The 15,271-nt window shown below is 36.3% G+C and overlaps 1 protein-coding gene across 3 annotated transcripts in view; it reads right to left on the bottom strand.

The window, feature by feature from the left end:
- The window catches only part of PIK3CB (phosphatidylinositol-4,5-bisphosphate 3-kinase catalytic subunit beta), a 184,225-nt gene that overhangs the window by 85,841 nt on the left and 83,113 nt on the right, over positions 1-15,271 (bottom strand). For all 3 annotated transcript variants that reach the window (XM_004003302.6, XM_042236388.2, XM_042236387.2), the window contains 3 exons: positions 13,720-13,906; positions 8,253-8,478; positions 635-858 (listed from right to left, as the gene is read on the bottom strand). In XM_004003302.6, the coding sequence (XP_004003351.2) occupies positions 635-858; positions 8,253-8,478; positions 13,720-13,890 (621 nt within the window). In that variant the 5' untranslated portion in view covers positions 13,891-13,906. The remainder of the gene's footprint in view (positions 1-634; positions 859-8,252; positions 8,479-13,719; positions 13,907-15,271) is intronic.

Genomic DNA, 15,271 nt, shown 5'->3' with positions numbered 1-15,271 from the left:
CTAAATGATAAAATGAGTATACTTGAAACAAAAGGAGAAACAGAATTTAGCTTGTGAAATTCTACGAACATTCAGATACAGATTAACTGTATATATTCTCTATTATAATGCCCAATTCCATATCAGCACTTAGATCACATATTCATAGAATGCAAAATTAAGAAAATAGAAAAAAGAGCTCTTTTGAGCAAATCTTTCATTTTATAAACAAGAGAAAAACAACATGAGAAAATAAATTATATCTACATTATTTACAACCAGGATTGGCAAACTTTTTCTCTAAAGAACTAGACTTTACTGACAAAAAATGAGTCTCTATTGCATATTCTTCCTTTTCTTTCTTTATAACATCCCTTCAAAATTGTTTGAGTTTTCTACATAACCTTAAAAACCATTCAAAAACACTGCAGTTTCTGGACCCTGATATAGACAAAAATGCATCAAAAAACTGTATGTGTGCAAAGGATATGTCACTTTAGATTGTCATACCTAATCCTAAAATATATTTCCATCTTAAGTCTAAAATGATCTTCGACAGTGTTTACTAGGTGAGCAACAGCCTCCTCTAAGATTGGTGCTGCATTCTGGGAAAATTCACAAGTTTATTATAAAGTATTTCTTAATATAATACTACCTGACAATTTTCAAAATGAACAGCCACAATGAGCTTTCCTCCATAAAGTTTATCTTCTAAATTTTCAGGGATGGATGGTTCAAGTTCAGGTGGATAGGTATGCTTTAGCCAATCCATCCAAGATAATCCCACAAGCGACTGAATCTTTTCCTCACTAAATCTGCGCATTTTTATTCGGAATTCATTCACTTCAGGATCCTTCAAGGCATCAAATTCATGCAGACCTAAACAAAAATTTTAAAGGTGTCATTTTGAGTACCTAACAATAAAGAGAATACAAAATATACTTAAGGAAAGCTAATTTGGATGCTCAATTTTTATGAAATTAAAAAAAAAAAAAGATAGGTAGGAAAATATTATGAAACATAAGAATACTCAAGATAAAATAATGAATTTCATGTATAGAAGATGAACATACAATTAAGATTTCAAAAGAGTACAAACTTGAAACCGCTTAAAGAAATATAGTTGGTTACCAATTAAAAAAAGATAATCACTGAAACTCACACTACCATTTTAAAACCACACCTGAAAAGAGCTGCATGTTTTCTTTACAAATCAAAATACATTTAAAATATCTAACAAAGGCTAAGAATCTGAAAATGTTACAAATAAGCCTAAAAGTCAAGCTATTACTGAAAACTCAGTAAACTTAAATTTTATAAACTTTTAGTTTACTGTGATTTTCCAACAATCGTTACAGTATATCAATTAGTGAAAAATCTCATAAATATAAAATTCTTTGTTGTATGTAATTATGAGTTATTTCTGCCATGAAGTGACATATAACAGCTTTTTCATAGCTTATACTTATTCTAATAAATAATTCTAGAGATTTAAAATAAACTGAACATGCACACATTTTTATATGTACATTAATTTTTATGTATCAGACTGGCAAACACTTTGATAAAACCTTGAGCTGTAAGGGGTAGAAGAGAAATGAGCATATTTAATAACTAATTAAAAATTACACGTACAAACACACATTTTGACCTGGAATTCCAACAGGAGACTTAGGACAAACCAGTGAAAGTCAAATATGCTCCCAAAACCAATCACGGAAGATGCCTAGCTTCTTCTCGGCCTACCTCTGGGCCTACCTCCAGCTTCCCACCGCCAACAACGTCTCATCAGGCAAACAGGAAAGTCAACCACTTTCTCCAGAATGAAACTAAATGACTCCCCTGCCTGACTCTGAGTTACTGCCAAACACAAAGTTTCTTTATTTTGGCAAGCTGTGATTAAATATTATGTTCTCAAATTTGAGTGGTTATTTTCCACACACCTATGGAAATAATTTTTCCATAGTAATGTATGGTTTTTACAGTAGTCATGTATGGATGTGAGAGTTGGACTTTAAAGAAAGCTAAGGGTCAAAGAATTGATGTTTTTGAACTGTGGTGTTAGAGAAGACTCTTGAGAGTCACTTGGGCTGCAAGGAGATCCAACCAGTCCATCCTAAAGGAAATCAGTACTAAATATTCATTGGAAGGACTGACGCTGAAGCTGAAACTCCAATACTCTGGCCACCTAATGTGAAGAACTGACTCACCTGAAAAGACCCTGATGCTGGGAAAGATGGAAGGTGGGAGGGAGGAGAAGGGGATGACAGAGGATGAGATGGTTGGATGGCATCACCAACTTGATGGACATGAGTTTGAGCAAGCTCTGGGACTTGGTGATGGACAGGGAAGCCTGGCGTGCTGCAGCCAAGAGTCGGACACAACTGAGCGACTGAACTGAACTGAACTGATGGAAATAATTGTTCAAATAACATGATAGAAGTACAAAAATGTTCACTGTTGCTTTCTTTATTATAAATAAGAAATTGGAAATAACCTAAAGATAATCATTAAGACATGGTTTAAAAAGTTAACGTATACCCATACAGCAATGCCACATTGGTACAAGCGATAAAATGCATGAAATGTTCTGTTATTAGGGGGAAAGGTCACAGATATATTAAATTTACAAAGCAGGGACAGAATGGGTCTCACAAGATTCCTTTTATGCAAATTCAAAAGAAAGAATATAGAATATGTATACATTTTTGCCTTGGAAAGAAACTTGAGATAATATTAACAACATTTTATAGTGTTGGAGAGGGAAGCACAGTAAAGCAAGCTGTTACTGTTGATTCCACAAGACACAACCAATATCATATTTAAAAAAAATATTGTATCATTTGAATATATATATATGTCAATGAGTATTACCTTGATAGCACACTTATCAGCATTGTCTACTGACATTAAAAGTTATCATTTTTAAAATATCAGCATTGATTTGTGATATTAAATATAAAAAATGTTTTAAGTTGCATAATACAACAAAGGTAAAATCCTGAGGGTAAAATGTAACTTCATGGATACTTTAACAAATTACTCTCAATCAGTTATGAAGGAACCATAATTTAAGTTAATGGCTACAGGATCTATAAGAAGTAGGTAGAGACATTTATAAAGTGGATTTGACATGACTTTTTTTTTAGTAGATAAAGGGCAGATCATTTGATTTTTGTTAGATCCTCTCACAATCCATTTCCATTCCCCAATGTGAATAATTTTTCTAAACTGAAAATGTAATGCTGTAATGCCCCTATTTAAATCCTTTCAATAGCTTCCCAAGTGCTCGTATGAGTTCTCTACTTTTTATATGACTTGGATAGGCCTGCATACTCTGAAACTGGTTGCCTTTCTGAACTTCCTGCTTATCCTGGCTGTCCCCGTCAACAAATCATAGTCAATTTCTTTTATTCCTTGAATAGACTATCTTTCACATATGCCATTCCCATTTGCTTTTCCTTCTTCCAACCCCATTCACCTGGTCAACTCCTAATGAGCACTGAAATCTCAGTTTAAGAGCATCTTCCTGTCTTACCTAGCTGAGAGAGGTGACCCTCCTCGACTCAGAGCAGCAAAGTCCACATCACCTAAGTTCACTGCTATGGTTCTCAAGTAAAAACACTCAAAATAAACTGCTGAATTGCAATGCTATCATTTTGGTCATTTTTTTCAATATATTACAAATATAGGACTCTTTCCATAAAACGATGAGACTCAACTGAAAAGTACACATTTCTTTCATTTATTTCAGACTCACTAAATCCCAATCTCTTGAGAATTCGTATTTTAAGAAACTGATGAATGGGCACCTAATCTGTGACAAAGGAGATGAGAATATTCGATGGAGAAAAGCAGACTCTTTAATAAGTGGGAAAACTGGACAGCTATATGTAAAGGAATGAAATTACAGATGTAGAAACAAGCTTATGTTAATGGTCACTGGGGGATGGGCGGGGGGAAGGAACTGAGAGATTAAGATTGACATATACACACTGCTACATATAAAATGTATAAGCAACTAGAACCTGCGATATAACACAGGAAACACTACTCAGTAATGTGTAATGGTCTATATGGGAAAAAAATCTAAAATAGAGTGGCTATATGTGTATGTATAATTGAGTCACTTTACTGTACACCTGACACTAACACAACATTGTAAATCAACTATGCTCTAATAAACTTTTTTTTTAAAAGAAGAAACTGTAGAAGCCTGAATTTGGGGACTCCTACAAAGATTTCTTAAAAATAGAATCTTTTTCAAAAATAAAAAAGTTAGGCTGAGTAATTTTAAACCTAGTTAATTCCCTATATGTCTTGTATATGAAAATTTGATAGCAAAGCTTAAATCTTAAGAGTACTGTATAGTTTACAATCAAATAGAATTTTTTATATTAAAAAGCATTGAATGAACAATTTCTACATACTACAGATACCTTTAAAATCTTTGGACTATATATTTCCGTCATTTTAAGGAATATTAAGGGGAAAAAGGAAGTGTTCAGATACCTTTATCAGAACGCTGACAAAATTCTCTGATCAAGATTTACTGCTGGGTGTTTGAAGAAATTAAGGAAAGAGTGACAAGTACCTTCACTACAGAGAATAATCAGAGCCCCAGCATCAACGCTGTAAATAATTATTTAGAATACAGAGAAAATACAATGATTAGTCATATCATTTTTCAGGAAAAGGTATTTTTAGACCCATCAGGGCAGTTATGTCTGTAAAGGGTCTATTCTTTTCTTTGAGGAGGAAGAGGCAGCAAACTCTCGCTCCTCAAGTTAAACTGAAAGAATTGTTTATTGTTTTCCCAGGAGGCATGACCTCACCAAGTCCCGGCTGTAGTCATCACATACAAATCAGCAACTGCAAAACTTGACTTGTTGAGTATTTAGTGGAAATTCACTCTAAAACATCAAAACAGATTTACTCAACTTCGTAAATGAACGTTAGTGTTTGAATTTTTGTATACAATCATAATGCTAGCTATCCTAAAGAATTGAGGATCTAAAGTATATAAAACTTATCATTCAAGTTGCAAAACATACTGAATAAAACCTTTGCACAATAAGCTTTATACTAGATAAAATATGATGCATTGTTTAAAGAAAGAAAAATTCAATTCTAATATATATTAGATCCCTGTGCTAAAGTTAGAATTGTCAAATTTTTTAAAAAAGTATGTCCTTTCTATTTTAATTTTAGATAGTGAATGACTTTTTAGCAATAAGAGTATAACATGAATCTCCTGTATTTTTATATGATAAATCTGACAAGCACAGATCAACATAATGGTGGCTCATGAATCCATATGCTTTGGAGATCAAAATCCAAATAGAACACAATGATCTAAGTTTTCAAAAGATGGTCAGTCTCAAAAAGACACCTATACGTTAACTGATAAATGTTAACTCTATCTGTGACGTGAACCTTTTGAATTATCAAATATTTCAGCTTGTCTAAAAATCAGCAGAAAAATACAGACAAACAGTATTTCATAAACAACTATAAAACCCTTAAAAATAACTGTATCAAAATATTATCAGGGGATATTCTTATTCTGGATAAGACGATAAGTGATTTTTTATTCTTTCTACTTTTATATATTACTCTTCAACTCAAAGGAAAAACTTCTAATGGAGACTACAGTTTTAAAAAAATCTTTGAAGCTCTAGAAAATAGGAATGCTTTCTACTGAAGCTATCAATATATTTTTAAAAGATCTGTAAGGTATACAATTACGAAGCTACTTAATGGGGAACAAAGTTACTGCCAAAGCAAACTAGTTATAATCTGAAATAATCAAACGTTTTTAAAAAACAGAGTGTCACATATAAATCAATAAGCCTCTGTTCTAAGCACTCAGAGAATTTAGTCCCCCAATGTAATCATCAGAATTTAAACTACAGGGTAAGATCAAAGAAAAGTATCTTACAGAGAATTGTACTATAGTATTCTGAATTTGGACTAAGATCATGGCATCTGGTCCCATCACTTCATGGGAAATAGATGGGGAAACAGTGGAAACAGTGTCAGACTTTATTTTGGGGGGCTCCAAAATCACTGCAGATGGTGACTGCAGCCATAAAATTAAAAGACGCTTACTCCTTGGAAGGAAAGATATGACCAACCTAGATTGCATATTCAAAAGCAGAGACATTACTTTGCCAACAAAGGTCCGTCTAGTTAAGGCTATGGTTTTTCCATTGGTCACGTATGGATGTGAGAGTTGGACTGTGAAGAAGGCTGAGCGCTGAAGAATTGATGCTTTTGAACTGTGGTGTTGGAGAAGACTCTTGAGAGTCCCTTGGACTGCAAGGAGATCCAACCAGTCCATCCTAAAGGAGACCAGTCTGGGTGTTCACTGGAAGGACTGATGCTGAATCTGAAACTCCAATACTTTGGCCACCTCATGCAAAGAGTTGACTCACTGAAAAAGACCCTGATGCTGGGAAAGATTGAAGGGAGGAGGAGAAGGGGACGACAGAGGATGAGATGGCTGGATGGCATCACTGATTCGATGCACACTGAGTTTGGGTGAACTCTGCGAGTTGGTGATGGACAGGGAGGCCTGGCGTGCTGCAGTTCATGGGGTCGCAAAGAGTCAGACAGGACTGAGTGACTGAACTGAAATGACCCTGAATTTGATCAATATAGGCAGCCAATCCAGACCCAACAAATTGGATTACCTCAGTTACAAATTGGATTATCCAACAAAATTACCTCAGTAATCCCTTGTAGTATGTAATTCAAGTTAATATCTTGTCTAAGGCAGAATACCACTGGTCCAGTAAACACCTAAGATTACTAGAGCAAGAGTGACTGCTCCACATTGTATTATTCACAATTTTCCCTGGATTTAATATGCAAAGAATATGGACTTGACTTGCTATAAAAATAACTTCTACTTAAAAGATAATTTTACTTATGAAGTAAAACTTATGGAAACTTATCAATCACCTTAAAGTCTCAATTATCACAGAGAGCTGCGTATAAATTATGTTCATACTTCAGGGGTAGTTCACAAGAAACTGAGGATGCATCTCTTACAAAAGGGCTTCTCAAACTAACTGAGGCAAAGGAACAACTTTTTTATTTCCAATCTGACAAAAACCAATACTTTTATAAAAGAAGAAGAAGTCAAAGACATATAGACGGCCAAAAGGCACATGAAAAGATATTCAACATCTCTAATTATTAGAGAAACACAAATGAAGAGTACAATGAGGTATCACCTCACATCAGTCAGAATGGCCTTCATTAAGAAGTCTACAAATAATAAATGCTGGAGAAGACGAGGAGAAAATGGACCCCTCCTACACTGTTGGTGGCTATGTAAATTGGTGTAGCCACTGTGAAAAAAATAGAATACAAGTTCCTCAGAACAATAAAAACAGAGTTGGTCCACGATGCAGCAATCCCACACCTGGGCATGTACCCAAAGCTGTAATTCAAAAATATGGATGGTTCCCTATGTATTCAGAGCAGCACGATTCACAAAGAAACAGCCTAAATGACCATCAACAATAAATGGATAAAGAAAATGAGGTATATATACACAGTGGAACACTCAGCCATGAAAAAGAATAATGCCATTTGCAACAACATGGATGGACCAAAAGGCGATCATACTAAATGAAGTAGAAAGAAAAAGACAATACCGTATGTTATCATTTATATGCAGAATCCAAATTATGACACAAATGAACTTATATACAAATAAGAAATAGATTCATAGAGAAGATACTTATGGTTGCCAAGGAGGATGGGGGTGGAGGACAGATGAACTGGAAGGTTGGGGTTAGCAAATGCAAACTATTATATCTGGAATGAATACACGACGAAGCCTACTTACTGTGTAGCACAGGGAACTATATAAAATATCCTATGATAAATCATAATGGGAAAGAATATGCAAATGAATGCATGTATTATATGTATGTGTATATAAAACTGAATCATTCTTTGTACAGCAGAAATTAATGCAACATTGTAAATCAACTATACTTCAATAAAATAAATTTAAAAAATAAGTCACTGGAAAAGAAAAAGACAAACTTTAAAAGCCCTTTTTGTGGCAATATCACATTGTTAGAGAAGTTTCTAAAGATTTATTTTTGATTTCTGTTTTTACTCTATCTAACACTCGTAACATAAATACCATAGACCACTCCTTGCAAAGCAATGTTATAGAGAGTACTTATTACATGTTTATAGATTTATCTGGCAACAAACATTAAATTCATACTAAGAATTGTTTAAATTACCTCTTCCTATAAGGACTCCAATTTTTGAGTCTAATTTTTCCCCTGGGTCACAACTTCTTGTCACTAATTTGAGAACTGGAAGAAAAGGTCTGACATCACAGAGTCTTCTTGTTTCATCTTCGAGCTCCTCATATACAGCAGTTTGATTCACACATGCAAACATATAAGAGTCGATTTCCATAAGGAGGTTAAACATTGGGTAATTGGTAACTTGTTTCCATAACATCTGCAGAAAAAAAAATCAGACATTTTATGAAATGGAAATACTTGCTCAAATGTACAGAGACATATCTACAAGGATGCTCACTGTAGAACTTGTTGGAAAACTCAAAAACTGAGGACAAGCCATATGTTTAGCAATACTGGTTTGGTTAAATGAATTACAGAATATTACAGAACTATGAAAATAAGATAGACAAACAGGGTAATGCATAAAGTATACAAGGTATATCACAGTTGGTTTCTTTTAAAACAGCAAATTGGAAGAGAATACGAATAGTATTAACCCTCTCTTATAAAATAACAATGGTATAATTTTAAAAATACATTTTAAGAAACTAAAGTATTAAAAGTAAGTATCTATGAAGAGCAAGAATCAATGAAGACTTTCACATTCAGCATTCTTGTAAATATAAATAACTTCTAATAAAAAAAGAACATTTAAAGTATGTATCATCTATCAGTTTCACACAAAATTTACATTATTTCTGTCCTGAATTCTTTTCTGTTCACCAGAGTTATCTCCATTAACTAGGATTGCCCTGTCAGGAAGAGCACAATCAATCTCTCATCATCTCTGAATTCTCCTAAATGAGATCCTATAAAAGAAGGTCACTATACAAATACAACGTGGATTACATATTTTAATTGCAACCAGGACAAAAGCCAACAGCTGAAAAATGAAAATCATGGCCAAACCTCAGATTCAGTTACATAAAACAGAAAAAATCAATGTTAGGCAAAAAAGAAGGAAAGAAAATATAGGTAAATTTGATTTCATCAAAACTTAAAACTTTTCTGTATAAAAGGACACTATTTTGAGAGTAAAAAGGCAACCCACAGAATAGAAGAAAATATTTTCAAAATATATATTTCACAAGAGATTACCATCCAGAATACATGAAGAACTCTTACAACTCAACAACAAAAAAACAACTGAATTAGAAAATGGGCAATGGTCTTGAACAAAAATTCTAAAAAAAAAAAAAAGTCCACAAGAACATGAAGAGAACGTGATAGTATTAGCCATTAGGGAAATGGCTAATAAAAATTAAAATGAGGTGTCACTTCACAACCAGAAGAATGGTTATTTTTTTAAAAAAAAAGAAAATAAGTTCTGGCCAGCATTTTGAGAAACTGGAACCCTTGTGCATTTCTGCTGGGAACATAAAATGGTATAGCCACTATAAAAAAAAAAAGGTTGGCAGTTTCTTAAAAAGTTAAAACAGAATTACCATATGATCCAACATATGGAGAACAAGGATTCATATTGAAACTTAAACATCAATGTTAAGAACAGCATTGTTCTCAATAGCTAAAAGTTGAATATAACGAAAATGACCAACAAAAGATGAATGAATAAACAAAATGTGGTATATCCATACAATACAATAATATTCAGTCTTAAAAAGGAAAGAAATTTGGACACATAATACAACACGAATGAAATTAAAAATACTATGGCTAAGTGAAAAATGCAAGAGACAAGGCTGACTGTTGTGTGATTCCACTTACATGAGGTAGCTAGAATCAATACTAGAATGGAGATTACCAGCGGTTAGGGGAGCAGAAGTTTATTATTTAGTAAGTACACAGTCTGTGTTTACATGATGAAAAGTGTTAGAAATGGATAGTGGTAATGAATTGGGGCTTCCCTGGTGGCTCAGAGGTAAATGGGTCTGCCTCTAATACAGGAGATCTGGGTTCGATCCCTGGGTCAGGAAGATCCTCTGTAGAAGGAAATGGCAACCCACTCCAGTATTCTTGCCTGGAGAATCCCATGGACGGAGGAGCCTGATGGGCTACAGTCCACGGGGTCGCAAAGAGTCGGACATGACTGAGCGACTTAATGAATTGGACAACACTGTGAATATACTTAATACCAAAAATTATGTGCCTAAAAATCACTGATTAATTTTAATTTTATTTTGCTACTGATAAGTCACTCCCGGAGGAGACACCCACGACTGAGGTCAGGGGCAGCCGGGAGAAGCCACCTCGCGCCCGAGGCCAGGGGCGGTAACCCTGAAGAGTCACCCCGAGCCCGAGGCCAGGGGCAGCAGCTGGGAGGAGCGACCCATGCTCGAGGCCAGGGCCGGCGGCCGGGAAGAGCAACCCGAGGAGCAGTGGCTGAGCAGGCACAGGAGGGCCTAGAGGAGCTATCCCATGCTGAAGGTCAGGAACGGTGGCAGTAAGGAGATACCCCTCCTCCAAGGTAAGGAACAGCAGCTATGCTTTGCTGGAGCAGCCGAGAAGAGATACTCCACGCCCAAGGTAAGAGAAACCCAAGTAAGATGGTAGGTGTTGCAAGAGGGCATCAGAGGACAGACACACTAAAACCATACTCACAGAAAACTAGTCAATCTAATCACACTAGGACCACACCCTTGTCTAACTCAATGAAACCAAGCCATGCCTGCGGGGCAACCCAAGATGGGTGGGTCATGGTGGAGAGGTCTGACAGAATGTGGTCCACTGGAGAAGGGAATGGCAAGCCACTTCAGTATTCTTGCCTTGAGAACCCCATGAACAGTATCAAAAGGCAAAATGATAGGATACCAAAAGAGGAACTCCCCAGGTCATTAGGTGCCCAATATGCTACTGGAGATCAGTGGAGAAATAACTCCAGAAAGAATGAAGGGATGGAGCCAAAGCAAAAACAATACCCAGTTGTGGATGTGACTGGTGATAGAAGCAAGGTCCGATGCTGTAAAGAGCAATATTGCATAGAAACCTGGAATGTCAGGTCCATGAATCAAGGCAAATTGGAAGCGGTCAAACAAGAGATGGCCAAGAGTGAACGTCGAAATTCTAGGAATCAGCGAACTAAAATGGACTGAAATAGGTGAATTTAACTCGGATGACCATTATATCTACTACTGTGGGCAGGAATCCCTCAGAAGAAATGGAGTAGCCATCATGGTCAACAAGAGAGTCCGAAATGCAGTACTTGGATGCAATCTCAAAAACGACAGAATGATCTCTGTTCATCTCTAAGGCAAACCGATCAATATCACAGTTATCCAAGTCTATGCCCCAACCGGTAACGCTGAAGAAACTGAAGTTGAATGGTTTTATGAAGACCTACAAGACCTTTTAGAACTAACACCTAAAAAAGATGTCCTTTTCATTATAGGGGATTAGAATGCAAAACTAGGAAGTCAAGAAACACCTGGAGTAACAGGCAAATTTGGCCTTGGAATACGGAATGAAGCAGGGCAAAGAGTAATAGAGTTTTGCCAAGAAAATGCACTGGTCATAGCAAACACCCTCTTCCAACAACACAAGAGAAGACTCTACACATGGACATCACCAGATGGTCAACACCGAAATCAGATTGATTATATTCTCTGCAGCCAAAGATGGAGAAGCTCTATACAGTCAGCAAAGACTCTGATGCTGGGAGGGATTGGGGGCAGGAGGAGAAGGGGACAACCGAGGATGAGATGGCTGGATGGCATCACGGACTCGATGGACGTGAGTCTGAGTGAACTCCGGGTGATGGTGATGGACAGGGAGGCCTGGCATGCTGCGATTCATGGGGTCGCAAAGAGTGGGACATGACTGAGCAACTGAACTGAACTGAAGTCACTTCAGTCGTGTCCAACTCTGCGCAACCCACATACAGCAGCTCACCAGGCTCTCCCGTCCCTGGGATTCTCCAGGCAAGAACACTGGAGTGGGTTGCCATTTCCTTCTCTAATGCATGAAAGTGAAAAGTGGAAGTGAAGTCGCTCAGTCGTGTCTGACCCACAGCGACCCCATGGACTGCAGCCTTCCAGGCTCCTCCGTCCATGGGATTTTCCAGGCAAGAGTACTGGAGTGGGGTGCCACTGCCTTCTCCAAATTTTATTTGACAACAATATATTAAAAAAAAATTTTTTAGATGAGTTTCAATAGTTAATTAAGCTTCAGCTATAGACACAGTCATCCATACCTGTCACTGGTGACTAGAAAAATAAATGTACTCTCTGCACCTGTCAGGTGCCTAAAACAATTTTGAATTTTTTTTCACTTCAGGGATCATACAGTTCTAGAATTTTTATGGCTCCCCAATGAAGAAGCTTGGAAGACAGCTGAGAGGCTGTTCCAACTCTAGTACTTTGTCATAAATTTTTTTTCTTAAAAAGATCACAGTCCTATACTGGGCTTCCATATTGGGTTCAGCTATTTGAAATACATTTAAGAGAAAGTTAGAAAAATAATTTCACTTAAAAGTCACAGTCGTTACAAATCAAACAGCACTCATCAATTCAGTTGAAAAAAATTAGCCAACAAACAGGCAAGCCTTGTTATATGAAAGAATTTGCTTTCAAATGAGGACATACCATTCATATGGGGGTGGGGAGGCAGAATCTAGTAAACAGCAGAAAATCTCTTCTTCCCCGAGAGTGACCATGAAAACTAGTGGGGATGGGACAGAAGAAGGGGAACAGAAAAGGAACGAAAAGGAGAAAAGAAACGACAAACCAAAAGTCACATTTATTAAAAAAAAAAAAAAAGTGACAAATTCAAAGACAATAAGTACAAAGACCTTACCTTAAAACTTTCTCTGACAATGTCAAATTCCTTTTGATAATCTGAACAAATCTTTCAAACTAGCCGACATAAGCTAGTGTGTCTTAATTCAGGTATCACACGTGGATTTTTTTTAATTAAAAGTGAGTAGGAGTGAGAATGAATTTGTTTATTTATATATATACACATACCCATACAGAAACACACACACACACACGAAATTGAAAGTGGCTCAGCCATGTCCAACTCTTTGCGACCCCATGGACTATATAGTCCATGGAATTCTTTAGGCCAGAATACTGGAGTATGCAGCCTTTCCCTTCTCAAAGCAATTTTCCCAACCTAGCGATTGAACCCTTCCGCATTGCAGGTGGATTCTTTACCCACGAAGCCACAAAGAAAGCCCAAGAATACTGGAGTGGGTAGCCTATCCCTTCTCCAGTGGATGTTTCCGACCCAGGTATCGAACCATTGCATTTGTTACCAACTGAGCTATCAGGGAAGCCGTGTGTGTGTATCTGTGTGTGTGTCTGTGTGTCTATACACATATAAACCAGAAAGAAGATCCAAGACAAAATGTGGATTGAAATCTTTAAAATATAGTAACTTACAAACTTCCCTTAAATTCGTCATATGATTTACATGAATACCATTCTAAAACGGAGGAATATATCCTCCAAGTGATAAAGTAAGTAAGCTAGCTTTATAGAAAGCTCACCTAGTAACATACCTGCTTAATACAGGAAATGGTAGCTTCACGAGGCACCTCCAACTGGATATAAATCCCAGTGGGCAAAAGAAAATCCACGGGTATGGAGCCATCAGATGCTATCTGTGAGTCCACTGCCCAGATGTCAAGGACGTCTGCCATAGCAGGAGGCATGATGAAGTAGAAGCACATTCATAACCACGGGGCTCTAGAAATCAGTAGGTAAAACAGTGAATTAATAAACCAGATTTTATACTAAAACGTGATAAAGCCCACCAACCCATAATTAGTCCTTGGATTTCAATACAACCAATAATATAACAGGAGGCCAATTAAATTAAGCAAGACTAAGCCACATTACTTAAAATACTTTTGGGTATCACTACATGAATTATGTATATATACCATACTGACTCAAATTCAACATAACTATATGACATGTAAAAGATGAAAGGTTTAAGAAGTACAGGGTCCTGAGAAATTCAGTTAATGACCACTCAACAGAGGACTCTCTCCAGAGAATCCTAGAGGATTGATATTAGATTCTTCAGCCAAGTTTTTCTTGGCAAACTCCATGAAAAGTGGGAATCAAGAGAGCTTTCTTTCAAAAATAATTTTCTATCAATCGATGTGAGAAACAAAATGTCATGAACTTCGATCCATGACCCATCATCAAAGCATTAAAAAAATCAAATCCCACAAACCAGCTGGCAAGGCCTTTTGCCCTATGACTCTAGCCTGTTTTCCTTTGCTTCTCCAACAATTCCACAGTCCAGGCTCTTATGCCACAAGTTTTGCCTCCTGCTGGCTAGACTTGTGTTCACAAATATGTTGAGATTCCCCTTACCAAACCAGTTTTCCAACAAATGCACCCTCCAAGTGGGCCATTTAAGTCTCAGCTGTTTTAAGCGTTTCCTTCAAGAAAGCACAACAATAATCCTAAGAAGAACATGGGCACTAAAGTTAAAAGAGAAAAAGAAAAAGGCTCAAATCTCATTTATTCAAAAAATCCAAATCTTGTGTCAAAAGAGACAAGATCCAATTTAAAGCATTTAGGTCATCAAAAACAATAATGACATCCGTGGATTGAAACACATCAAATATATACAACTGTGAGACAATAATAATAGAGAAAGGCCCTTTACTGATCAACTTTAAAGGCTGCTTTGAAACAATCTGGGAAATTAAAATACGAATTAAATATTAGATGATTTTAAGGAACCTTCATTGTGTGAGGTATAATAATAGAACGCTTGTTATGTTTCTAAAAATCAGTCTTTATCAGTCAGATGAATAATAAATATACATCGGGATAAAATGTAATTATCCTTGGCATGTGCTTTAGATTATTCTATTTTTTAAAAGGTGAAAGGGCAGCTGATTTCAACAAAGACATAAAGGTAATTTCATGATAAACAAATTGAACAAATGGTGCTTCAACTAGTTATTCTAGTTTGGAATACCTAGACATCCATAAGCTAAGAAAATGAAGCTCCATTCATACTTCATACCACTAATAATGGATTGTAGGTCTAAATGTAAAAACTGAAACTGTAAAACCTCTAGAAGAAAA

Source organism: Ovis aries, chromosome 1, assembly GCF_016772045.2.
Source record: "Ovis aries strain OAR_USU_Benz2616 breed Rambouillet chromosome 1, ARS-UI_Ramb_v3.0, whole genome shotgun sequence".
NCBI classification, from domain to species: domain Eukaryota; kingdom Metazoa; phylum Chordata; class Mammalia; order Artiodactyla; family Bovidae; genus Ovis; species Ovis aries.
The sequence above is the reverse complement of the archived record's forward strand: the minus strand, read 5'-3'. Positions and strand labels throughout refer to the sequence as shown.